Source organism: Theropithecus gelada, chromosome 20, assembly GCF_003255815.1.
Source record: "Theropithecus gelada isolate Dixy chromosome 20, Tgel_1.0, whole genome shotgun sequence".
NCBI lineage: Eukaryota > Metazoa > Chordata > Mammalia > Primates > Cercopithecidae > Theropithecus > Theropithecus gelada.
Window position 1 is genome coordinate 53971877 of NC_037688.1, and position 27078 is coordinate 53998954.

The window sequence follows — 27078 nt, forward strand, 5'->3', positions numbered from 1 at the left end:
GAAACTCAGATGAGAAATGTTATCTATCAAAATAGATTGGCTCTCGACTACTTGCTAGCAGCTGAAGGAGGGGTCTGTAGGAAATTTAACCTTACTAATTGCTGGCTACACATAGATGATCGAGGGCAAGTAGTTGAAGACGTAGTTAGAAATATGACAAAACTGGCACATGTGCCCGCACAAGTGTGGCATGGATTTGATCCTGGGGCCATGTTTAGAAAATTGCTCCCAGTGCTAAGAAGATTTAAAACTCTTATAATAGGAGTTATAATAGTAATAGAAACCTGCTTACTGCTCCCTTGTTTGCTACCTGTACTTCTTCAAATGATAAAAAGCTTCATCACTACCTTAGTTCACCAAAATGCTTCAGCACAAGTGTACTATATGAATCACTATCGATCTGTCTTGCAAGAAGACATGGGTAGTGAGAATAAAAGTGAGAACTCCCACTATTGAGTGAGAGTCTCAAAGCAAGGGAATAAGGGAGGAGACCACCCCTCATATTGTCTTATGCCCAATTTCTGCCTCCAAAGAAAGAAGAAGTAAAAACTAAAAGGCAGAAATGAAATCCACAGGTGGACAGCCCAGCACTGGGTCCTGGGTCTAGTTAAAGTTCGACCCCTGACCTAACCAGTTATGTTATCTATAGATTCCAGACATGGTATGGAAAAGCACTGTGAAAATCCCTGTCCTGTTCTGTTCCATTTTGATTACTGGTACCTGCAGCCCCCAGTCACATACCCCCTGCTTGCTCAATTGATCACAACCCCCTCACGTGGACCCCCTTAGAGTTGTGAGCCCTTAAAAGGAACAGAAATTGCTCACTCAGGGAGCTCAGTTTTTGGAGACATGAGTCTTGATTAAGCTCCCAGCTGAATAAAGCCCTTCCTTCTTTAACTCGGTGTCTGAGGGGTTTTGTCTATGGCTTGTCCTGCTACACTAGGATTACAGGCATAAGCCACCATGCCCCGTCTGAAATTTTTTTTTTTTAAAGAACTATAGGCAGAGGAGGTTCCAAGATGGCTGAACAGGAACAGCTCCAGTCTACAGCTAACAGCATGAGTGACATAGAAGATGGGTGATTTCTGCATTTCCAACTGAGGTACTGGGTTCATCTCACTGGGGCTTGTCAGACAGTAGGTGCAACCCATGGAGCATGAGCCAAAGCAAGGCAGGGCATCGCCTCACCCAGGAAGTGCAAGGGATCAGGGAATTCCCTTTCCTAGCCAAGGGAAGCCATGACAGATGGTATGCAGAAAATCAGGACACTCCCCCCTAATACTTCACTATTCCAATGGTCTTAGCAAACGGCACACCAGGAGATTATATCCTGCACCTGGCTCGGAGGGTCCCATGCCCACAGAGCTTCACTCACAGCTAGCACAGCAGTCTGAGATTGAACTGCAAGGTGGCAGTGAGGCTGGGGAAGGGGCGTCTGCCATTGCTGAGGCTTGAGTAGGTAAACAAAGCAGCCTGGGATCTCGAACTGGGTGGAGCCCACCACAGCTCAAGGAGGCCTGCCTGCCTCTGTAGACTCCACCTCTAAGGGCAGTGCATAGCTGAACAAAAGGCAGCAGAAACTTCTGCAGACTTAAAAGTCCCTGTCTGACAGCTTTGAAGAGAGTAGCGGTTCTCCCAGGATGGAGTTTGAGATCTGAGAATGGACAGACTGCCTCCTCAAGTGGGTCCCTGACCCCTGAGTAGCCTAACTGGGAGGCACCTCCCAGTAGGGGCCGACTTACACCTCATACGGCTGGGTGCCCCTCTAAGGCACAGCTTCCAGAGGAAGGATCAGGCAGCAACATCTGCCATTCTGTAATATTTGCTGTTCTGCAGCCTCTGCTGGTGAAACCCAGGAAAACAGGGTCTGGAGTGGACCTCCAGCAAACTCCAACAGACCTGCAGCTGAGGGTCCTGACTGTTAGAAGAAAAACTAACAAACAGAAAAGACATCCACACCAAAACCCCATCTGTACGTCACCATCATCAAAGACCAAAGGTAGATAAAACTACAAAGATGGGGAGAAACCAGAGCAGAAAATCTGAAAATTTTAAAAATCATAGTGCCTCTTCTCCTCCAAAGGAACGCAGCTCCTCACCAGCAATGGAACAAAGCTGGACAGAGAATGACTTTGACAAGTTGAGAGAAGAAGCCTTCAGACGATCGGTAATAACAAACTTCTCCGAGCGAAAGGAAGATGTTCAAACCCATCACAAGGAAGCAAAAAACCTTGAAAAAAGATCAGATGAAAGGCTAACTAGAATAAACAGCATAGAGAAGACCCTACATGACCTGATGGAGCTGAAAACCTTGGCACAAGAATTACGTGATGCATGCACAAGCTTTAGTAGCCGATTCAACCAAGTGGAAGAAAGGGTATCAGTGATTCAAGATCAAATGAATGAAATGAAGTGAAAAAAGAAGTTTAGAGAAAAAAAGAGTAAAAAGAAACGAACAAAGCCTCCAAGAAATATGGGACTATGTGAAAAGACCAAATCTACATCTGATTGGTGTACTTGAAAGTGACGGAGAGAATAGAACCAAGTTGGAAAACACTTTTCAGGATATTACCCAGGAGAACTTCCCCAGCCTAGCAAGGCAGGCCAACATTCAAATTCAGGAAATACAGAGAATGCCACAAAGATACTCCTTGAGAAGAGCAACTCCAAGACACATAATTGTCAGATTCACCAAAGTTGAAATGAAGGAAAAAATGTTAAGGGCAGCCAGAGAGAAAGGTTGGGTTACCCACAAAAGGAAGTCCATCAGACTAACAGTGGATCTCTCAGCAGAAACTCTACAAGCCAGAAGAGAGAGGGTGCCAATATTCAGCATTCTTAAAGAAAAGAATTTTCAACCCAGAATTTCATATCCAGCCAAACTAAGCTTCATAAGTGAAGGAGAAATAAAATCCTTTACAGATAAGCAAATGCTGAGAGAGTTTGTCACCACCAGGCCTGCCTTACAAGAGCTCCTGAAGGAAGCACTAAACATGGAAAGGAAAAACCAGTACCAGCCACTGCAAAAACATACCAAATTGTAAAGACCATCGATGCTAGGAAGAAACTGCATCAACTAATGAGCAAAATAACCAGCTAACATCATAATGACAGGATCAAATTCACACATAACAATATTAATCTTAAATGTAAATGGGCTAAATGCTCCAATTAAAGGATACAGACTGGCAAATTGAATAAAGAATCAAGACCCATCAGTGTGCTGTATTCAGGAGACCTATCTCCCATGCAGAGACACACATAGGCTCAAAATAAAGGGATGGAGGAAGATCTACCAAGCAAACGGAAAACAAAAAAAAGCAGGGGTTGCAATCCTAGTCTCTGATAAAACAGACTTTAAACCAACAAGGATCAAAAGAGACAAAGAAGACCATTACATAATGGTAAAGGGATCAATTCAACAAAAAGAGTTAACTATCTCATATATATATATATATATATATATATATATATATATATATACACCCAATACAGGAGCACCCAGATTCATAAAGCAAGTCCTTAGAGACCTACAAAGAGACTTAGACTCCCACACAATAATAATGGGAGACTTTTAACACCCCACTGTCAACATTAGACAGATCAATGAGACAGAAAGTTAACAAGGATATCCGGGAATTGAACTCAGCTCTGCACCAAGCAGACCTAATATACATCTACAGAACTCTCCACCCCAAATCAACAGAATATACATTCTTCTCAGCACCACATCGCACTTATTCCAAAATTGACCATATAGTTGGAAGTAAAGCACTCCTCAGCAAATATAAAAGAACAGAAATTATAACAAACTGTCTCTCAGACCACAGTGCACTCAAACTAGAACTCAGGATTAAGAAACTTACTCAAAACCGCTCAACTACATGGAAACTGAACAACCTGCTCCTGAATTACTACTAGATACATAATGAAATGAAGGCAGAAATAAACATGTTCTTTGAAACCAATGAGAACAAAGACACAACATACCAGAATCTCTGGGACACATTTAAAGCAGTGTGTAGAGGGAAATTTATAGCACTAAATGCCCACAAGAGAAAGCAGGAAAGATCTAAAATTGACATGCTAACATCACAATTAAAAGAACTAGAGAAGCAAGAGCAAACATATTCAAAAGCTAGCAGATGGCAAGAAATAACTAAGATCAGAACAGAACTGAAGGAGATAGAGACACAAAAAAACCTTCAAAACATCAATGAACCCAGGAGCTGGTTTTTTGAAAAGATCAACAAAATTGATAGACCACTAGCAAGACTAATAAAGAAGAAAAGAGAGAATAATCAAATAGATGCAATAAAAAATGATAAAGGGGATATTACCACCGACCCCACAGAAATGCAAACTACCGTCAGAGAATACAATAAACACCTCTATGCAAATAAACTAGAAAATCTGGAAGAAACTGATAAATTCCTGGACACATACACCCTCCCAAGACTAAACCAGAAAGAAGTTGAATCCCTGAATAGACCAATAACAGGCTCTGAAATTGGGGCAATAATTAATAGCCTACCAACCAAAAAAATTCCAGGACCAGGCGGATTCATAGCTGAATTCTACCAGAGGTACAAAGAGGAACTGGTTCCATTCCTTCTGAAACTATTCCAATCAATAGAAAAAGAGGGAATCCTCCCTAACTCACTATTTTTTGAGGCCAGCATCATCCTGATACCAAAGCCTGGCAGAGACACACACACACAAAAGAGAATTTTAGACCAATATCCCTGAAGAACATCGATGCAAAATTCCTCAATAATTTACCGGCAAACTGAATCCAGCAGCACATCAAAAAGCTTATCCACTATGATCAAGTTGTCTTCATCCCTGGGATGCAAGGCTGGTTCAACATACGAAAATCAATAAACATAATCCACCATATAAACAGAACCAAAGACAAAAACCACATGATTATATCAATAGATGCAGAAAAGGCCTTTGACAAAATTCAACAGCCCTTCATGCTAAAAACTCTCAATAAACTAGGTATTAACGGGATGTATCTCAAAATAATAACAGCTATTTATGACAAACCTACAGCCAATATCATACTGAATGGGCAAAAACTGGAAGCATTCCCTTTGAAAACTGGCACAAGACAGAGACGCCCTCTCTCACCACTCCTATTCAACATAGTGTTGGAAGTTCTGGCCAGGGCAATCAGGCAGGAGAAAGAAATAAAGGGTATTCAATTAGGAAAAGAGGAAGTCAAATAGTCCCTGTTTGCAGATGACATGATTGTATATTTAGAAAACCCCATTATCTCAGCCCAAAATTTCCTTAAGCTGATAAACAACTTCAGCAAAGTCTCAGGATACAAAATCAATGTGCAAAAATCACAAGAATTCCTATACACCAATAACAGACAAACAGAGAGCCAAATCATGAGTGAACTCCCATTCACAATTGCTTCAAAGAGAATAAAATACCTAGGAATCCAACTTACAAGGGATGTGAAGGACCTCTTCAAGGAGAACTACAAACCACAGCTCAACAAAATAAAAGAGGACACAAACAAATGGAAGAACATTCCATGCTCATGAATAGGAAGAATCAATATCATGAAAATGACCATACTGCCCAAGGTAATTTATAGATTCAATGCCATCCTCATTAAGCTACCAATGACTTTCTTCACAGAATTGGAAAAAACTACTTTAAAGTTCATATGGAACCAAAAAAGAGCCTGCATTGCCAAGACAATCCTCAGCCAAAAGAACAAAGCTGGAGGCATCATGCTACCTGACTTCAAGCTATACTATAAGGCTACGATAACCAAAACAGCATGGTACTGGTACCAAAACAGAGATACAGACCATGAAACAGAACAGAGCCCTCAGAAATAATACCACACATCTACAACCATCTGATCTTTGACAAACCTGACAAAAACAAGCAATGGGGAAAGGATTCTCTATTTAATAAATGGTGCCGGGAAAACTCGCTAGCCATATGTGGAAAGCCAAAACTGGATCCCTTCCTTACACCTTATACAAAAATTAATTCAAGATGGATTAAAGACTTAAATGTTAGACTGAAAACCATAAAAACCCTAGAAGGAAACCTAGGCAATACCATTTAGGACACAGGCATGGGCAAGGACTTCATGACTAAAACACCAAAAGAAATGGCAACAAAAGCCAAAATTGACAAATGGGATCTAATTAAACTAAAGAGCTTCTGCACAGCAAAAGCAACTACCATCAGAGTGAAGAGGCAACCTACAGAATGGGAGAAAACTTTTACAATCTACCCATCTGACAAAGGGCTAATATCCAGAATCTACAAAGAACTTAAACAAATTCACAAGAAAAAAATCAAACAACCCCACCAAAAAGTGGGCAAAGGATATGAACAGACACTTCTCAAAAGAAGACATTTATGCAGCCAATAGACACATGAAAAAATGCTCATCATCACCGGCCATCAGAGAAATGCAGATCAAAACCACAATGAGATACTGTCTCACACCAGTTAGAATGGCGATCACTAAAAAGTCAAGAAACAACAGGTGCTGGAGAGGATGTGGAGAAATAGGAATGCTTTACACTGTTGGTGGGACTGTAAACTAGTTCAACCATTGTGGAAGACAGTGTGGCGATTCCTCAAGGATCTAGAACTAAAAATACCATTTGATCCAGCCATCCCATTACTGGGTATATACCCAAAGGATTATAAATCATGCTGCTATAAAGACACATGCACACATATGTTTATTGTGGTGCTATTCACAATAGCAAAGACTTGGAACCAACCCAAATGTCCATCAATGATAGACTGGATTAAGAAAACATGGCACATATAAACCATGGAATACTATGCAGCCATAAAAAAGGATGAGTTCATGTCCTTTGTAGGGACATGGATGAAGCTGGAAACCATCATTATGAGCAAACTATTGCAAGGACAGAAAACCAAACACCACATGTTCTCATTCACAGGTGGGAATTGAACAATGAGAACACTTGGATACAGGGTGGGGAACATCACACACCGGGGCCTGTCGTAGGGTGGGGAGACTGGGGAGGGATAGCATTAGGAGATATACCTAACGTAAATGACAAGTTAATGGGTACAGCACACCAACATGGCACATGTATATATATGTAACAAACCTGCACATTGTGCACATGTACCCTAGAACTTAAAGTATAATTAAAAAAATAAAAATAAAATAAAAAACTATAGACACCATATCATGGGTGCAGTCCTATTTCAGGAATTTGTAAGAATGATTTTGACTACAGAGTTTTGCCTCACACTAGTTCCCACATAATATGTGACCATGCTGCTTTTGCAGGGGTGATATTCAAAACAATGAACATCTGGGGCTGCACAGGTACTGAGCAGGGGCATGGCTGGAGCAGATCCTAGAGGGTCTGTGAAGTGTCCTGCCTGACCTCATAGTTGCTGGATCACGGGGAAGCCCACAGAGACTGGGGAAGCACCACAGTGCATGGCTGAGGGAGAATCCACCATTTATCAATGAATACGGAATTAGTTCAATATTTTATTAACTAACAGGGCTATCCTGGTTATATATGGGTTGAATACCAGCTCTGAGTACAGGAAGACCCATAGAGAGCTCTGTACAGGCAAGCATTGTTATTTATCGTTGTTAAAAAGCTGAGGACACAGCTTTCTCAAATGCTAAGCTGATCCCACAACTTCCCAGCTCACAGCCTCCAAAGGCTCCTTTACAAGAGGGCCATGCATGTCATCTGAATGCCCCTCCTGGAATCTCTAAGCCCCCACGGCACCTCTGTTTGCACATTCATGCTCCACAAACCACACTCACCTGCGTGCCCTTGACATTGGCGTTGGACTCCCACATGCCAGTGTTCTGCCTGAACATCGCCACCAGGCCGATGTGCTGATATCGAGGTGCCCCCAGAACCAGGTTTTGCACTCGGTTCCGCAAGATGACGGTGGCAGCATAACCTGAAGGTGGGAGTCTGAGAAGTGAAGTGCATTCCCTGACCCCTCCTCCACCATGCAGACCCACTCCTTGAGTAGGCACTGGGGCAGCCCCATGCTTGCTGTGTTTGGGTAACTGATCCCTACACTATATTTCTCTTTATGAACATAATTACAATTCAATTTAGAAGTTTCTGGCCTCGGCCGGGCGCGGTGGCTCAAGCCTGTAATCCCAGCACTTTGGGAGGCCGAGACGGGCAGATCACGAGGTCAGGAGATCGAGACCATCCTGGCTAACACGGTGAAACCCCGTCTCTACTAAGAAATACAAAAAACTAGCCGGGCGAGGTGGCGGGCGCCTGTAGTCCCAGCTACTCGGGAGGCTGAGGCCGGAGAATGGCGTGAACCCGGGAGGCGGAGCTTGCAGTGAGCTGAGATCTGGCCACTGCACTCCAGCCTGGGCTACAGAGCGAGACTCCGTCTCAAAAAAAAAAAAAAAAAAAAGAAGTTTCTGGCCGGGTGAGGTGGCTCACACCTGTAATCCCAGCACTTTGGGAGTCTGAGGCAGGCAGATCACCTGAGGTCAGGAGTTCCAGACCAGCCTGGCCAACATGGTGAAACCCGGTCTCTACTAAAAATACAAAAAAAGGCCGGGCACGGTGGCTCACGCCTGTAATTCAAGCACTTTGGGAGGCCAAAGCAGGTGGATCACCTGAGGTTGGGAGTTCGCGACCAGGCTGACCAACATGGAGAAATCCCATCTCTACTAAAAATACAAAATTAGCCAGGCGTGGTGGCACATGCCTGTAATTCTAGCTACTCAGGAGGCTGAGGCAGGAGAATCGCTTGAACCTGGGAGGCAGAGGTTGTGGTGAGCCAAGATCGCGCCATTTTGCACTCCAGCCTGGGCAACAAGAGCGAAACCCCATCTCAAAAAAAAAAAATAGCCAGCGGTGGTGGTGCATTCTTGTAACATCAGCTACTCGGGAGGCTGAAGTAGGAGAATCGCTTGAGCCCAGGAGGCAGAGGTTGTAGTGAGCCGAGATTGTGCCATTGCACTACAGCCTGGGAGACAAGAAAGAAACTCCACCTCAAAAACAAACAAAAAAAAATTGAAGTTTCTGTCTTTAAAGCTATCCCAAGAACCTATGAAAGACCCAGACATCTATGCTAGTTGACTTATGCCAAATCCTGACCCCTTCTTAGAGCAACCCTTGCCCTCCCCACTTACCCAAGTAAGCATCATTCATGTCTGAATCCACTCTGGTCATGTTGATGAAGGTGCTTTTCTCATTTGATGTATATAGAAAGGCTCCACCAGCCCAGTCATAGCTCCCCACAGTGCTCAGCAAGGGGCCATTCTGGGAAAGAGGTAGAACAGGGTTGATGAGGAAGGAAGAAGGGACCACCGCTGCCCCTCACAGAGCTACCTCCCAAGTACCTATCACAGAGAAGAGTCCCCAAACTCCTGCATCTCTCCTATCTCTTCTTTTTGCTACCCCCTGCCCCACCCCCGCAATTTAATGAAGGGCCACTTACAGACGTGATGGCAGCACTGAAGCCTTCCTGAGACATCTCGTGCTCAAAGGAGCTGGCGCTTCCTGTCTGAGTACCTGTAAAGAGGAGAACTTTCTACATTAAAGAAAGCAGAAGGCTGGGCACGGTGGCTCACGCCTATAATGGGAGGCTGAGATGGGCAGATCACTTGAGGTCAGGAGTTAGAGACCAGTCTGGCCAATACGTTGAAACCCCGTCTCTACTAAAAATACAAAAATTAACTGGGCGTGGTGGTATGCGCCCGTAATCCCAGCTATTCGGGAGGCAGAGGCAGGAGAAACACTTGAAGCTGGGAGGCAGAGGTTGCGGTGAGCCGAGATCGCACCACTCCACTGCAGCCTGGGCAATAGACCAAGAATCAGTCTCTAAAAAAAGAAAAAGAAAAGAAAAGAAAGCAGAAGAACCTAGAATAGGTACTGAAAACCCAAATGCTCTGGTGGCCAGACAAAAGGAGACTCCGACGGGATCTGTGTCAAGCTGGACAGCATATGTCCCTCTTAGAAGGGTGACAGCCATTCACCTCCAGCCACTTCCTGCCAAGTGGGAATGCTGTCTTCAAGGTCTTCAAAGTGTCTAATCTTCCAGTTTTTCAAGATAAACCATAAACCCAGACTGTATATGAAATCCCCCAATTTCTAAATTCCTTTTATTCAACAAACATTTATTGAGCACCTTCTGAGTACCAGGCACTATTCTAGGCAATTGGGATATAATAGTGAACCAAACAGACGACTGCTGGCAACACATCCAAATTTCTGTTAAAATACTGGGTGGGATTTGACTCCCCCATACTCCAATTTACCAGCCTATAGCCAAGATTTGCAAAATTAGAGGTAAAAGTATGGATTCTTTGACTTCAAAGGAATTAACCAAGTGAGGCTCGGACTGAGAGCTGAAGGAAGTGGAGAGAGTTGATGCTGGGGGATACCAAGGGTTAGGAAGGTCTGGATTCTAGAGGGGACTATGTGTTCTGGGGTGGGAGGCTGCCTAAGGAGCTGCTCTGGGAACACAGATGCCTGACTCACCCTCGATCGCAAAGATCTTCTCCTGAAGCTGTTTCTGAATGGTCTTCAGAGCCTCAAAGTTATTCACCTGGAACACGTGATCACGAGCTGGCTTGGATGCGATGGTATTAAGCTCTTGGCGGGATTTCCAACTGCGGAAGGAATCTCCCACCTGTTACCAAGGAACAGAGGCCAAGCCATGATCTGAGGGTAGCAGTATCATCTGACAAAGACAATTCTGCAGGAAACTAGTCTGAACCATTATTCATCAAGTGAGGAAATGCATCAGAAGGTCCCTGAGACAGGGTTGCCAGGTATAGTTGGGCAGGTTGTACACTGCACAAGGCACTGTGCTAAGGAAGCAAGTTGGGGCAGAAACCCAGCTGCTGATCCATGTGCTGTGGCCACGTCTCCTGATGTGGAGCTGACCTCCGCCTAGAGGAAGGTGAGGCTTTGTCTTTATATGAAGGTATTTCCTACATGCCAAGGTATGTATCCATGGTTATATCGCTTTCTGTGTCACGCAGGTGCTGTCGTAGTTTGATTACACTGATGATCCTGACTCCTTGCCTCTTCCTGTATCCAGGCCTTTTTCCCTAGCGCTCTGCTGTGCCCTCCTGCTCTTGGTGGAGTCATCTGCCCACTTCATTACCTCTGGGCTCAAGCATGAGTCTTGCTTTAGCCCATTGTATATAGAGCACCCTTGACATAACTAACTCCATCTTAGAAAAAGGCTGCATTGTATATTTCACAGGGCACTTTGCCAACAAGGATAAGGTTGTTTTAAACAAATGTTTTAAATAGGCCAGGTACGGTGGCTTATTCCTATAATCGCACACTTTGGAAGGCCAAGGCGGTCGGATCACTTGAGGTCAGAAGTTCAAGACCAACCTGGTCAACATAGTGAAACCCCATCTCTACCAAGAATACAAAAAAAAAAAAAAAAATTTGCTAGGCATGGTGGTGCATGTCTGTAGTCCCAGCTACTCAGGAGGCTGAGGCACAAGAATTGCTTGAACTCGGGAGGTGGAGGTTGCAGTGAACCAAGATCATGCCACTGCACCCCAGCCTGAGCGATAGAGCGAGACTCAGTCTCAAAATAAATAAATAAATAAATAAACAAACAGATAAATAAATACATAAAATAAACAAATAAAGACTACATCCAACCAGATAAGGACACAAACAAGCACATTCTTCCCTGTCTGTTCTCACCAGAGGGCTCTGTGACTAGAAGAAATCTAGCCTTCTCAGCAGTTCAAAGCAGCCGTTGGAACTCACACCTCGCAGTCGCTTGTGATGAGAGCCTGGCATTTGCCGCCGAGGACTCTGCCGCATCAAAGATTCTGCCTTGCAAGATTAATGTGACTAGGACCCTTGGGCCCAGACCAGGAGTCCTTTTCATTCATCCTTTCTCCTCTTTCTTTTTCTTCTAATGTCAAACGTTACTTTGTTTGCTGTGGAATGTTCAACCTATAACTTTTATATATTGATTAAGTATACTATTATATACAGTTTGCAGTATTGACTGATTCGTGGGTAGCTTGAGCCAGAGTGTCCGAGTGAACAGGATGCACTAAGGAGAACTGCCTCCTTGGGAATTCCATGCAGCTCGTGGCATTTGTGATTGAAATAGGATCAACGAAAGCCTGATGTTGCAGAAAGACACCAACCTGCATGGACCTAGTTATCTCTAACCTTGCACCGCTCATGACACCCATGGATGTTATCAAACATGATGCAGAGGCATGAAAAAGCACTTGCAACATCTCCACTGTTCTCTTGCTCCCGTTTTCACCATGAGGACATGCCCAGGCTAGCCCTGGAGAATGAGAGCCAGGTTGCCAAAGGGCCAAGTCACCCCAGTGGTTCCACCCAAGGCCATCAGGTCCAGCAGATGACATAGCTGGCAACCCTCAGAAGCGGAGAGAGCCTGGCCAAGATCAGCAGAGCAGCCTGCCAACCTGCAGCTAATGGCTGAGGAAGGCAATTGAAACCAGAACTCTTGGCCAGCTGACCCACAGGCTTACTTATTATTTTAAGCTGCTGAATTTTGGGATAGTTAATTACACAGCATTGATGTGGCAACAGATAGCTGATATGGTGTATATGAGCTAGCAATAGCTCTCATGTCACTTTGATTTTATTAATATTTGCAAATTGGAGGATGGACCCACATAGAAACCCTCCACAGAAGCATCACCCTGAGAGCGGCATTCCATACCCCAATGACGTAGCGAATGACTCCCTCTCTGTCTGCCTCCGGAATGACGTCCTCATATCCCAATGGATCGCCAAACTTTTCTCCATCTGTGATGACAACTAGGATCTTACGGGCATTCTTTCGGGCTCCCTGGTTGACGTTAAACAGTTCTCGTCTGTGCAGGAAAGAGGAGGGACAAAGTCAAATGCAAGCAGATGACATGCTAATTTTTTTTTTCTTTTAAGAAATAGACACTCACTCTGTTGTCCAGGCTGGAGTGCAGAGACACAATCATAGCTCACTGCAGACTTGGACTCCTGGGTTCAAGCGATTCTCCTGCCTCAGCCTCCTGAGTAGCTGGGACTACAGGCATGTACCACCACACCTGGTTTATTTCTTTATCTTTTTAGAGATAGAGTCTCACTATGTTGCCAATTGGTCTCGAACTCTTAGACTCATGTGATCCTCCCACCTCAGCCTCCCAAAGTGCTGACATTACAGGTGTGAGCCCCCGCACCTAGCCAGAGATGCTATTAACGTCAGAAAGGAAATGTCAGCAGAGTCTCAGACACAGATACAGCTGGGTGAGGCCTCGGAGGGGCTCCGTCTCCCCTGAGACTTAGCACTGAGATGCAACTGCCCCAGGATCTGGAAAAGCAGCAGGGAAGGGAAAGGAAGCCTTCACGGTTTTTGTTTTTATACTTTCGCATAATTTGGGGTTTTCAACTGAGTATTATTACTTTTGAATTTTAAAAAAATATATATTTATGGCTGACGCCTGTAATCCCAGCACTATGGGAGGCCGAGTCGGGTGAATCACCTGAGGTCAGGAGTTCAAGACCAGCCTGGTCAACATGGTGAAACCCCGTCTCTACTAAAAATACAAAAATTAGCTGATGGTGGTGGTGAGCGCCTGTAATCCCAGCTACTCGGGAGGCTGAGGCAGGAGAATTGCTTGAACCCAGGAGGTGGAAGTTGCACTGAGCAGAGATCAGGCCACTGCACTCCAGCCTGCTCCGTCTCAAAAAAAAAAAAAAAAATATATATATATATGTATATATACACACACACACACACACTTAATTGGCCTTCAGTAAACCTCTCCAAGAGCACTGCACCAGCTCCCCAGCCCCTCTAGGACGCTACAGTGCTTCTTGTACTTCTGTCCCAACCCCATCCTTGCCTCTACACACCCCCCAGAATCAGAGCGAACTTCCCAAAATGAGACATGGTGATGTCTCACCACGGGCTGTAAAGCCGCCTTTGGTTCCCTGGCCTGAGCCGATCTTTCTAGCCTCCCTCCAGACACTTTTTCTCACTTCCCCACTCCACTCCCACCTTTCACTCAACAACTTGTCCTTTGATGAATACACCACGCACAGCCCCTCCTCCCCACCTCTGCCCGTGGGGGAGCATCCTCTACTACCCCTGTCTGAACGGCTCCCTTCATCCATCAAAGCCCAACTAAAAGTGTCTCCTCCTCCCTCCATCCTAAGAGAAAAGGGGAAGCTTACACCACTTTGCGGATGGCCGTGGCCGTGTGCGTCCGCCCATACAGCTGCGTTATTGAGTTCACCAGTGATCTCGGCTTAGGGTTGCGCTGGAACTCTTTGAAGGTAAAGTGAGTCCAGAATTCTTCGGAGTACTGCATCAAAGAGAACTGCGGAGGGGGTGGCTGGTGTGATGCTGGAGAAGGTGCCCCCACCTCTCAGACATCTCCCAGCAAGCTCCACAAAGATCTTAAACACTCCAGTCTCCAAATTCCTCCTCTGCACTGCCCCTAATCCCCTGCCTCACCAGGACAGAGAGCTGCCAGCAGCTCCCATCTCTCCTCAATACTAGAAGACGGCCAGCGGCCAGGAGCAGTGGCTCACACCTGTAATCCCAGCACTTTGGGAGGCCGAGGCGGGTGGATCACCTGGGGTCAGGAGGTCGAGACCAGCCTGGCCAAAATGGTGAAACCCCATCTCTACTAAAAATACAAAAACTAGCCAGGCATGGTGGCACGCGCCTGTAATCCCCGCTACTCGGGAGGCTGAGGCAAGAGAATTGCTTGAACCCGGGAGGTGGAGGTTGCAGTGAGCCGAGATTGCGCCGCTGCACTCTAGCCTGAGAGACAGAGCAAGACTCTGTCTCAAAAAAATAAGAAATAAAAATGAAAATAGAACTCAGCCAGCAATGACATGTGGGCTCCATCTGCCATGCCAACCCTTAACAATTAGAGCTGTCCGCTTTATAAAAGGCTGAAAGAATGCTGAGACTGCATCCAACAGAGCAGAAAAGAGACTCAGGAAGGCAAACCACAATCGACTGTCAATTTGGCAATGTCTGCAGTTGAACTGGGAGGAGAACGTGGTGGCCCGGTTGCCATGTATCTTCCAGCCCTGTGTGAGTTCTTCCCTAACCTACCCATGGGCCCTCACCAAGGTTTTGGACTTTTTTAATTGCTCCATCATGATCGAGACAAAATCCTTCATCTGCTGAAATTCACGTGGGTTGATGCTACCAGAGCCGTCAATCAAGAAGGCGATGTCCTGTTCAGGACACCCTGAGGAAGGGGAAAAAGAGTATGAATCAAGTAATTTGACACTTGGTGTTTTGGGCTTTTTTGTGTGTCAGCTCTCTGCTGAACAATGAGGATATGGGACCCCGTCTCTATAAAATATATATATATGTTATATAATATATATAAACATATATATTATAGAGATGGGGTCTCTATAAAATATATATGTATTTTATAACATATATACATATATGTTAAAAATTAGCCGGGTGCAGTGGCACATGCCTGTAGTCCCAGCTCCTCAGGAGGCTGAGGGTGGGGGATCATTTCAGCCCAAAAGGTTGAGGCTGCAGTGAGCTCTGATCACGCCATTGCACTCCAGCCTGGGCCACAGAGAAAGACCTTGTCTCTAAAAAATAAATAAGTAAGTAAACAAACAAGGGCAAAGTAGTATGGAAAATTTTCATTAGTTCTGCCCAAGGGAATCAGGGAATGTGGTGATGTTTGACTGGATCTTGAAGAACAGGAAATAACTTGCCCAGCTGGGCACAGTGGCTCGCACCTGTAATCCCAGCACTTTGGGAGGCTGAGGTAGGTGAATCACTTGAGATCAGGAATTCGAGACCAGCCTGGCTGACATGGTGAAACCCCATCTCTATTAAAAATACAAAAAGTTGCTGAGATGGCACCACTGCACTCCAGCCTGGGTCACAGAGCAAGACAAGAAAGAAAGAAAAGAAAGAAGAAAGAAAAGAAAAAAGAAAGGAAGAAAGGAAGAAAGAAGGAAGGAAGGAAGGAAGGAAGGATTGATTGATTTGCCAGATATACAAAAGGAATCGATTCTAGAAAAGAGAATGGCACACACACATAAAGCGATGTGGAATGTGCTCCTCTGCCTTCTGCCCCATCCCCAAATCCACTTTCTACCCATCGCCACTCAGCTCTGTGGCCTGGGAGGTCAACCTGCAGGGACCCCAACACCAGGACTCTGTTGCCCTCTGGATTCCCATTGGATTTGGTGGATGAGGGGGCTCAACAAAAGACTGGAGGGAGGAGGACAGTGAGGTCCAGGTGTTCTCCCATTGAGGTTGCTTGGGCACAGCTATGTCCTTCACAAAAGACCAACTGTTCCTCAGAAGGAGGCCAGCCCCACATGACTCTCTCCGGACCCTGGTGAGCTCTCCCTCCCCTCAACCCATAAGCCCAGGGGTGAAAACAGACCTGCTTGCCCAAGGCTTGCAAAGTCCCTGATGGCTCCCTTAGATCTCTCACAGTTTTATAATTACTCCCTTTATAAATAAACCCCCCTCTTTGTAAATAAATCTTACTGAAACTGCCTTTGCAAAATTATGGCGGAGACAGTGAAAGAGATCTAACCTAACCAACTCCATCTTGCTTCTAACCTCCAAGCTGTCCTTGTTCATTCCTGGGTGTAGGCTGAACTAACTTTGGGAGAAACTTAGTTTATAGTTTATAGTTTAAACAAAGATCGTAGCAGCTCTTTTCCAAAGCAGACCTCCTTCTTGCCTGGGGACTAGATTGCCTTTGTAGGACTAACATTAGTCACAAGATTAGAAATTATGGTTTAGGAGTCATGCAGCTGGAGGCTACAAGATTCTGACCCTCCCTAAACTGCTCCTAAAATCAGCACTTGAGATATTTTGCAGACCTTGCACTTGACGGATCAGCTGGCACTGCCCAGATCAATAAACTGGCTCATCTGATCTTGTGGCCCCCCACCCAGGAACCGACTGAACCCAAGAAGACAGCTCTGACTCCCGATGATTTCATCCCTGACCAATCAGTACTCCCGGCTCACTGGCTCCCCCTACCCACCAAGTTATCCTTAAAAACTCTGCTCCCCAAATGTCAGGGAGATTGATTTGAGTTAATAAAACTCTGGTCCCCTGCACAGCCGGCTCTGTGTGAATTACTCTTTCTCTATTGCAATTCTGCTGTCTTGATGAATTGGCTCTGTCTAGGCAGCAGGCAAGGAGAACCCCTTGGGCAGTTACATTACTGGAATGTGCTTTTGGTCCCAGCTGAGACTCCTACTGATACATGGGACAAGGGCCTCAAAAGGATTCTGGCAGAATCCAGGAATGCCGTTTGATGGAAACAGCACTACAGGGGCAAACGTATGTGACGGCAATGGAAACCCAGCGGTGGCATCAAGCAAAGAACAGCGGGCAAGGGCCTCTCTACTCCAATAAGGAGTTTGACTTTATCTGTAGGCAATGGGGAGCCACGGAAGGTTCTTAGAAAAGGAAGTGAGATAATTTGTTTTGTATTTCAGAAAGACTGGCAGGGCACAGTGGCTCATGCCTGTAACCCCAGCACTTTGGGAGGCCTCCTGAATAATTAAGACCACAAGCACACGCCACCATATCTGGCTAATTTTTTTTTTTTTCTTTTTTTTTTTTTTTTTGTAGAGATGGTGTCTCATTATGTTGTCTAGGCTGGTCTCAAACTCCTGGCCTCAAACAATGCTCCTAACTTGACCTCCCAAAGTGCTGGGATTACAGGTGTGAGCTACCACACCCTTTCGAATTTTGACCCAAGTGTATGTGTTATATATTTTTTAATAAATGAAAACATTTTTAAAGAAGTAGTCTTGGCCGGGCGCGGTGGCTCAAGCCTGTAATCCTAGCACTTTGGGAGGCCGAGACGGGCGGATCACAAGGTCAGGAGATCGAGACCATCCTGGCTAACACAGTGAAACCCCGTCTCTACTAAAAAATACAAAAAACTAGCCGGGCGAGGTGGCTGGCGCCTGTAGTCCCAGCTACTCGGGAGGCTGAGGCAGGAGAATAGCGTAATCCCGGGAGGCGGAGCTTGCAGTGAGCTGAGATCCGGCCACTGCACTCCAGTCTGGGCGACAGAGCGAGACTCCGTCTCAAAAAAAAAAAAAAAAAGAAGTAGTCTTGAACCCTGAGAGTGAGATCTAAAGAGGTAGAGGTGTTAGCTGAAGCCACAGAACTGGGTGATTTCAGGAAAGAAGAACACGTGAGTGAAAAGAGAACCCGGAACCCAGTGCCCCTAGGTGGAGAGGGAGGTGGAGGCCAGCCAGGGGTGAAGAGAATGCACTCAGGAAGTTTGGGTGGTGAGGGTAGGGAGAGATGGCAGGAGATGAGGAGGAGATTGGAAGAGAGAAGATCATTTTCATGGCTATCAGTTGTGGTGGTTGATCGTTTTTCAGATACAGGTAGAATGAGAATGTTTACAGCCAGAGGAAGGGAGAAGTTAAATGTCCTAGAGAGAAAACAAGTGATTCAAGAGATGCTGGGCCAGGCGCAGTGGCTCACACCTGTGATCCCAGCCCTGTGGGAGGCTGAGATGGGAAGATCTCTTGAGCCCAGAAATTTGAGACCAGCCTGGGCAACAAGGTGAAACCCCATCTCTACAAAAAATACAAAAATCAGTATATGCACACCTGTGATCCCAGATACTCCGGAGGCTGAGGCACAAGAATTTCTTGAGCCTGGGAGGCAGAGACTGCAGTGAGCTGAGATTGTGCTACTGCACTCCAGCTTGGGTGACAGAGCGAGACCCTGTCTCAAAAAGAAAAAGGAAAGAAAAAGAAAAAAGGAAGACAGATGATCACCTTAGTTGGTACATGAGAGACTCTCAGAAGTCCAGATGGAAGAATTTAGTCATGGAACGGAGGAGAGACAGGTCTTCCTCTAAAACCAGTGAGTCACTGCCAGGAGTGCTGTCATTTTGGAAATTTGAGAAAAAGGAGAAAGTGCAGTGTTATAGCTCTTTCAGAATTTGTCTAACAAATTCCAGTGAAGACTGGAAAACCGTTTATTAAGATAAAATAAGAGAAGGGGAAAGTGGAGGGAGTCCATGCCTGAAGCTTTTGTTTTCTCTGTGGAGGAAGGAGGATTATCCGTGGAGGATGAAGTATAGAGGAACAGGGCTTGAGAAAGAAAAAAAAGAAAAACATGCAAGGGAGAAACATTCGCCTATGGTGCCAGAATCAACATGAAGATAAGCAAAAAGATGGCAGAGCCGTTGAACAAAGCAGTGGGAAAAAGCAACTGGAAAGATCCATGCACCCTGACCAGGCACGGTGGCTCATTCCCAGCACTTTGGGAAGCCGAGGTGGGCAGATCACCAGAGCTGAGGAGTTCAAGACCAGCCTGGCCAACATGGTGGAATCCCATCTCTGCTAAAAATACGAAAATTAGGCGGGCGTGGTGGCAGGCACCTGTAATCCCAGCTACTTGGGAAGATGGAGCAGGAGAATCGCTTGAACCCTGGAGGCAGAGGTTGCAGTAAGCTGAGATAGTGCCACTGCACTCCAACCTGGGTGACAGAGCGAGATTCTGCCTCAAAAAAAAAAAAAAAGGTCCATACAGTCGTTCAGAATCTCAATCAATGGAGGTTTGGGGAACAGGGGTCTGGAAAGCAGCCCCCCAAGATGGTTCCCAAGATTCCCACCTCCTGCCAATGACACCTTGCGCCATTCCCTCCTCTGCAGTGTGACCTGGACTTATTTTTTAAAGACAGGGTCTTGCTCTGTCAGCCAGGTTGGAGTACAGTGGTGCAATCATAGCTTACTGCAGCTTCAACTTCCCAGGCTCGAGTGATCCTCCTGAGTAGCTGGAACTGCAGGTGTGTGCCACCACACCTAGCTAATTTTTTTATTTTTTTATTTTTTGTAGAGACAGGAGTCTCCCTATGTTGTCCAGGCTTGTCTTGAACTCCTGGCCTCAAGCAATCTTCCCACGTTGGCCTCCAAATAGCTAAGACTACAGGTGGTCATCACCACACTCAGCTAATTTTTTTTCTTTTTTTTAGAGACAGGGTCTCGCTACATTGCCCGGGCTGATCTCAAACTCCTGGGCTCCCAAAGTGTTGGGATTGCAGGTGTGAGCCACTGTGCCTAGCCAAGGAGTTTTCCTAAAGTACAAGACCCTAGCACCTCCTTAGCCTCCCTCTCCAATGGGACCCACTTCCCCTACCCTTCTGCACCCAGAGCCCAGACCTTGAGCAGATGTCACCTCAGTCCTGCCCCCTCCCCTGGTCTTTTGCTGCCCATCTGTTCCCTCTGCCAAATGCAACGCACCTCGGAGGGTCCCTGGGAACTTCTGGGGCTGCTGCCGTAGGTTGGATCCAAACAGGAAGCAGAGCCCTTTCACATACGTGTTCTCACTGCAAGTCTGGTGCATGGTGGGGCCACACGCCTAGGGGGCAGGAGCCAGTGGAAGGGGCTGCCCCTGCTTCCTGTCCTTGTACCCCAGCACCTCCACCCTCCACAAGACCCCCTGCCCCACCATGCATGGGCCCCCAAACACCCCCATTAGGATGCTCCTCTGATCCAGGGCCACTCACCAGCAGCTGGGGGGGGCTGGTGGTGGCTGCCAGGGACAGGCCCAGGGACATGTTCACAGCCTCCTCGGGGACTGCGGGGACAGATATGGGCAAGGTCACCCTCGGGGGGGACAGAGAAGGCTGTGGAAGAGCTGAGCAGGGATCACCTCCATGCGGGAGACAAGGAGGTCTGACAGTGAAGGGGGATCCTAGATCTTGGGAAAGAAAGGAACATGGAGGGATTGCCTGGGGATGTCTAGGGGAGAGACTGCAGGCAGAGGAGAGGGTAGGGAGGCACACACCTGTGCCCCCACCACAGATCCTCCAGCACACAGGAGTGCCTGGCAAGTCCCTTTGTGTTCACAGGGGGAATCCCAGTCCTGGCCCGGCGGGGCGGTGACTCACTCTGCAGGCGGATGGGCTCGCATGAGCCTATGCTGTAATCACACTGGTAGAGGCTGCCCGTTTGGTTGGCAGCCACTATCTCCTGGGGGGCTCCAACCACCACCCTGTGGGGAGAAGTGGAAATAGAGAAAACTCCGACATGTGGGGAGAGAAGGAGACCACAGAAGAAGTTCTGCCACCCAGAGGAAGGTGGGGGCCCATACCCGGATTCCTGAATTCCCGTGACTAGGAGGAAGAATTAGTAAAGAAAAAAAATGGGAAAATGTTAAGACTCAGAATGAGAAAAGGTCTTCCTAAGAATGACACAAAAACCAGAAGTCATGTAAAAATAGGGCCAGGCGCGGTGGCTCATGCTTGTAATCCCAGCACTTGGGGAGGCCCAGGGGAGCGGATGGCCTGAGCTCAGGAGTTCAAGATCAGCCTGGGCAACATGGTGAAACTCCGTCTCTACTAAAAATACAAAAAATTAGCCAGGTGTGGTGGTGCATACCTGTAATCCCAGCTAAACGGGAGGCTGAGGCAAGAGAATTGCTTGAACCCGGGAGGCAGAGGTTGCAGTGAGCCGAAATAGCACCACTGCACTCCAGCCTGGGCGACAGGGCAAGACTCTGTCCCAAAAAATAAATGAATAAATTTTAAAAGTAAAAATAGGTGAATTCAAGCTGGGCACCATGGCTCATGCCTGTAATCCCAGCAACTTGGGTGGTTGAGGTGGGAGCATCACTTGAGGCCAGGAGTTTGAAACTAGCCTGAGTAACATAGCGAGACCCCATCTCTACAAAAAGGTTTTTAAAAATTAGCTAGGTGTGGTGGTACACACCTGCAGTCCCAGGACAACTTTTTTTTTTCTTTTTTGAGACAGGGTCTCACCCTGTTGCCCAAGATGGAGTCCAGTGGCATAATCATAGCTCACTGCAGCCTCTGCCTCCTGGGCTCAAGCAATCCTCCCACCTCAGTCTCCCAAAGTGCTGGAATTACAGGCATGAGCCACTGGACCCGGCCCACACAGTCATTTCATTTATTTTTATTTTTATTTATTTTCTTTCTTTGAGACAGATTTTCACTCCATCATCCAGGCTGGAGTACAGTGATGTGATCTCGGCTCACTGCTGCAACCTCCTCCTCCCGGGTTCAAGCGTTTCTCCTGTCTCAGCGTCCTCAGTAGCTGGGATTACAGGTGTGTGCCACCATGGTTGGCTAATTTGTGTATTTGTAGTAGATATGAGGTTTCGCTATGTTGGCCAGGTTGGTCTTGAACTCCTGGCTTCAAGCGACCAGCCCAGCTCGGCCTCCCAAAATGCTGGGATTACAGGCGTGAGCCACTGCGCCCGGCCTCCACACAGTCATTTTAAATAAATTTCTGGACCGGGCACGGTGGCTCATACCTGTAATCCCTGCACTTCAGGAGGCCGAGGCAGGTGGATCACGAGGTCAGGAGATCGAGACCATACTGGCCAACATGGTGAAACCCCGTCTCTACTAAAAATACAAAAAAATTAGCCAGGCATGGTGGCTTGCACCTGTAGTTCCAGCTACTAGGGAGGCTGAGGCAGAAGAATCGCTTGAACCCAGGAGGCGGAGGTTGCAGTGAGCTGAGATCACTCCACTGCACTCCAGCCTGGGCGACAGAGCGAGACTCTGTCTCAATAAATAAATAAATAAATAAATAAATAAATTTCTGTATGTGATAAACTACCATAAGCATATTCAAAAGAAAAATACTACACAAAGGAGAGAGATTCACAACTCATACCCCAGACTACTTTCTTCAGTGTACTCAAAGCTTGTCCAAACTAGTAAAAAAAAAAAAAAAAAAATTGAAAAATGGCCAACAGATAAGAAAAACATGTTCACAGAAAATACCTCTCTCATAAAAAAAAAGAAGCAATTTAAAGCTAAATTAAGACACCACTTCTCACCTACTCGATTTGCAGAGATCAGTAAGTTTGATAGCACACTGAGTTGGCAAATGAGTGAGGGAGTATGAGGAAGTAGGTATTTTCATGAATTTCTGGTGTGAGTGTAAATTGTTGCCACTTCTGCAGAGGGTGATCTGGAAAAATCTATCAAAATTGCACGTGCTCATGCACCCCTGGATACCGCAATCCCAGTCCTAGCCTTTACTTCCAAATAGGCTTGCACATGTGCAGAATGACAGCATTGTTCATAGAGCAAAAGTTTGGAAACAATCTAAATGTTCATTAACAAGAGATCTAACGTAATGTAAAAGGGGATTACAAGCCAAGTGCAGTGGCTCACACCTGTAATCCCAGCACTTTGGGAGGCCAAGGCAGGTGGATCACCTGAGCTCAGGAGTTCAAGATCAACCTGGCCAACATGGTGAAACCCCATCTCTACAAAAATACAAAAATTAGCTGGGCGTGGTGGCAGGAACCTGTAATCCCAGCTACTCAGGAGGCTGAGGCAGGAGAATTGCTTGAACCCAGGAGGCGGAAGTTGCAGTGAGCCAAGATCGTGCCACTGCACTCCAGCCTGGGCGACAGAGCGAGTCTCTAAAAAAAAAAAAAAAAAGTAAATTATAGTACCTCCAAATTTATGGCATGCAATGCAAGCATAACATGGAATTAATGGACTTATCTGGTCAAATCACCAGGCTGTATTATGGGAGATAAAGCAAAGAGCAGAGACCAGCCCCCTTCTTCTGGAAAGGTACTATCGCCTCCACAAATACTATTTCTGTAAAGGTAAATGTTTTAGGCTTCGGGTTGCATACAGTCTCTATCACAGCTCCTGGATTCTGCTATTACAGCTCAAAAGTGGCCATAGCCAGGCACAGTGGTTTATGCCTATCATCCCAGCAAGTTGGGAGGCCCAAGCAAGAGGATGACTTGAGGCCAGGAGTTTGAGACCAGATTGGGCAAGAGTGAGACCTCATCTATACAAAAAAATCAAAAAATTAGCTAGGTGTGGTGGCACATGCCTGTAGTCCCAGCTACTCGGGAGGGTAAGGTGGGAGGATTGCTTGAGCCCAGGAGTTGGAGTCTACAGTGAGCTATGATTGCACCAGTGCACTCCAGGCTGAGTGACAGAGCAAGACCATGTCAGAAAGGAAAGAAATAAAGAAACGGAAGGAAGGAAGGAAGGAAGGAAGGAAGGAAGGAAGGAAGGAAGGAAGGAAGGAAGGAAGGAAGGAAGGAAGGAAGGAAGGAANAGGAAGGAAGGAAGGAAGGAAGGAAGGAAGGAAGGAAGGAAGGAAGGAAGGAAGGAAAGGAGGGAGGGAGGGAAGGGAGAGAAGGGCGAGAGGGAAGGGAGGGAAGGAGGAAAGAGGGAAGCAGGGAATGAGAGAGGGCGGGAGGGAGGTAGGAAGGGAGGGAGGGAGGCGGGGGGTGCAATAAACAGTAAGTGACAAGTGAACGGGGTTGTTTTCAATAAAATTTATTCACAAAAATAGGCAGCAGCCTGCAGGCAGGCCTTAATTGCAGTACAATGTGTGCTACACATGGTGTGTTGGCTGAGGGAGGAAACGTGTATGTGTTATGTACACGCGGAATCTCCCCGAAGCAACACATAAGAAACCATTCATCAGGTCCCTCCTGGGAAGGGAACTGGGGGAAGGGAGTGAGGAAGAGAGTTTTACTCTTATACCCTTTTGCATCTTTTGAATTTAGAACACTGTAAATTCAAAAGATAAATTTATTGTATCTTTTGAATTGATTTATCTATTCAAAAATATCACTCAATGAAATCGCTGATTTTTTTCAGGTATGTAAGTCTTGGAGAGAAAGCACTGAGAAAGGGGGCTCCATCTGAGGGTCTCACCTGGATCCCTGAAGCTGGACCACGCTCTGCCCGAAGCCCTTTGCGTTCTCTTGGAAGGTCATTACGTTTTCAGTGTCCAGGTTGAACCCATGACATAAGGTCAAGGCTAAAGGGAGAATGGGGGAAGAGTGAAACAGAGGAAAGTAGCATGCCAGCCAGGGGCAAGGGCACACGTCTGTAGTCCTAGCACTTTAGAAGGCTGAGGCAGGAGGATCACTTGAGCCCAGGAAGTTGAGGCTGCAGTGAGCCCTGATTGTGCCACTGCACTCCAGCCTGGGCAACAGAGAGATATCCTATCTCAAAATAAAACACATACACACACACACAAAAAAATGATAATAATAATAATTTAAAAGAAAGCAATGGCTGGCCGTGGTGGCTCACGCTTGTTATCCCAATAATTTAAGAGGCTGATGTGGAAGCATCACCTGGGCTCAGGAGTTTAACACCAGCCTAGCAATACAGTGAGACCCCCATCTCTACAAAAAATAAAAAATTAGCCAGGTGTAGTGGTACGTGCGTGTAGTCCCAGCTACTTAGGAGGCTGAGGTGGGAGGATTGCTTGAACCCAGGAGGTCAAGGCTGCAGTGAACCATGATCATGCCACTGCACTCCAGCCTGGGCAACAGAGCAAAACCCTGTATCAAAAAAAAAAAAAGAGATAGCAGCATATCTTCCTGCTCCATTCCCCTTCCCGTCCATTCGGTCACCCTAACTAACCCAGCATCCAGATGTCTGCCTCCCAGGTACAGCTCTGATAGCCTGGGGCAGGGATTAGCACACTTTTTCTATAACAGCCAGATAGTAAATTTTAGGTTTTGCAGGCCAAGAGGCTGATAGAATATGTTGCACAAGTACTCATACAACAAGACAGAAAATACTTTTCCACAAATTTGTCATTAGGGAAATTCCAAACGTAATGATTAAGTACAATTTGTTCGTAATACAGGTTTATGAATGGGACAAATAGAATTCTTTGGGGGTGGTGCTCCCTATGATCAAATCGATTGTCAGTGTTCATCTTCAACCTCTGGCTGGCAGGTTGTGCAAAAACAGGTGGTGGGCCATATCGGGCCCCCAGGCCACTGTTCGCTGACTCCTGACCTAAGAACTGCCATCATGGGGTACGTCCAGTCCCGCTCTGAATTCCAGCCTCCCTTCTGAGCACCCAAATGGTCTCTTCCCCCAGTGTCACCACAATGATGATTTGCCCAACAGTGAAGTTTCTATGCATTCTCAATTAGATAATTTCCTTCCTATGCAGCTCTCAAGCATTTCCTTCCCTTTTGTGGAGAATTTCATTTTCCACAACATACAAGCATAAAAGGAAACAAACTCAAATCGTTTTGATTCATCAGTCATTCAACAAACATTTGCACCCGGGTCCTTGGAAAATGGAACCGGAGGCAAAGTGGAGATGGTGAGAGGGGATCCAGGAGGAAGTACTCAGGAAGGGGGTCTCACACTTGCTGTGCACCCTGGGCCATGTCACTTCTCCTCTCTGGGCCTCCGTCTCCTCATCTGTGAAGCAAGGACCAACCAAGCAGCCTTGCACAGTCCATGAATGTGGTCATTCATCCAGGCTTCCCTGGCCAGCCTGTCTGGGTCTAGCTGTTCTCCCTGCTTCTTCTTGAACCCTTTCTCCTTCCCCAATCCCCTTTGCCTCTCCCCAGACTGAATCCTACATACTCTGGGCCCTCTCTTTATGACAGACCCAAAATTTCCCCTCCTCCCCACCCAGAGTCCCCCACCCCACCCCCATGCACCTGTTAACAGAAGGACTCTGAGAGCCATGGCTGGAAGGAGCCAGAACCTGGAAGGAGGTGAACCGGGGGTTGCAGGCGCCACTGAGGAACCCCAAGGAAGCTGCCAAAGCAAGGAAGGGCAGAAAAGGAGAAGTAGGAGGCAGAAGTCTATCAGAGATTCAAAGGAAGAGGGCGGAGGCTCAGTGACCACACAGCCCTGCCTGGTCTTCCTCCCAGTCCTCCCAGCAGTGCCCACAGCCTGCCCACCCTTCCTCCCCAGCTTCCTGGCTCAAACCATCAAAGTCACTACCACTATCCAAAAGGTGCCATTTGTCACATACTCGTTTCTTGGGTTGGCCAAAGCATATGAACAAGCTGAATAGACTTAGCCTGCCTCCTGGAATTCATGTTCTAAACATTAATACGGGCCAGGCGCAGTGGCTCACGCCTGTAATGCCAGCACTTTGGGAGGCCAAGGCAAGAGGATTGCTTGAGCCTGGGAGTTTGAAACCAGCCTGGGCAACACAGAGAGACCCTGTCTCTACAAAAAAATATTTTTAATTAGCTGGGCACAGTGGTGCGCACCTGTATCCTCTGCTACTCGAGAGGCTGAGGCGGGAGAAT

The 27078-nt window shown here is 46.5% G+C and overlaps 1 protein-coding gene and 1 pseudogene across 2 annotated transcripts in view; one reads left to right on the top strand and one right to left on the bottom strand.

Annotated features, from left to right (window-relative positions):
• Positions 1-26595, bottom strand: part of ITGAM (integrin subunit alpha M) — a 79745-nt gene extending 53150 nt beyond the window's left edge. For both annotated transcript variants that reach the window (XM_025370380.1, XM_025370379.1), the window contains exons 1-12: positions 26476-26595; positions 24710-24815; positions 20930-21033; positions 20546-20616; positions 20280-20397; positions 15123-15247; positions 14214-14359; positions 12721-12874; positions 10518-10668; positions 9475-9548; positions 9167-9296; positions 7817-7959 (exon numbers count right to left, since the gene is read on the bottom strand). In XM_025370380.1, coding sequence (XP_025226165.1) covers positions 7817-7959; positions 9167-9296; positions 9475-9548; positions 10518-10668; positions 12721-12874; positions 14214-14359; positions 15123-15247; positions 20280-20397; positions 20546-20616; positions 20930-21033; positions 24710-24815; positions 26476-26503 — 1350 coding nt within the window. In that variant the 5' untranslated portion in view covers positions 26504-26595. The remainder of the gene's footprint in view (positions 1-7816; positions 7960-9166; positions 9297-9474; positions 9549-10517; positions 10669-12720; positions 12875-14213; positions 14360-15122; positions 15248-20279; positions 20398-20545; positions 20617-20929; positions 21034-24709; positions 24816-26475) is intronic.
• LOC112614861 lies at positions 18954-19011 on the top strand (annotated as a pseudogene).
• Positions 26596-27078: the final 483 nt, after the last annotated feature.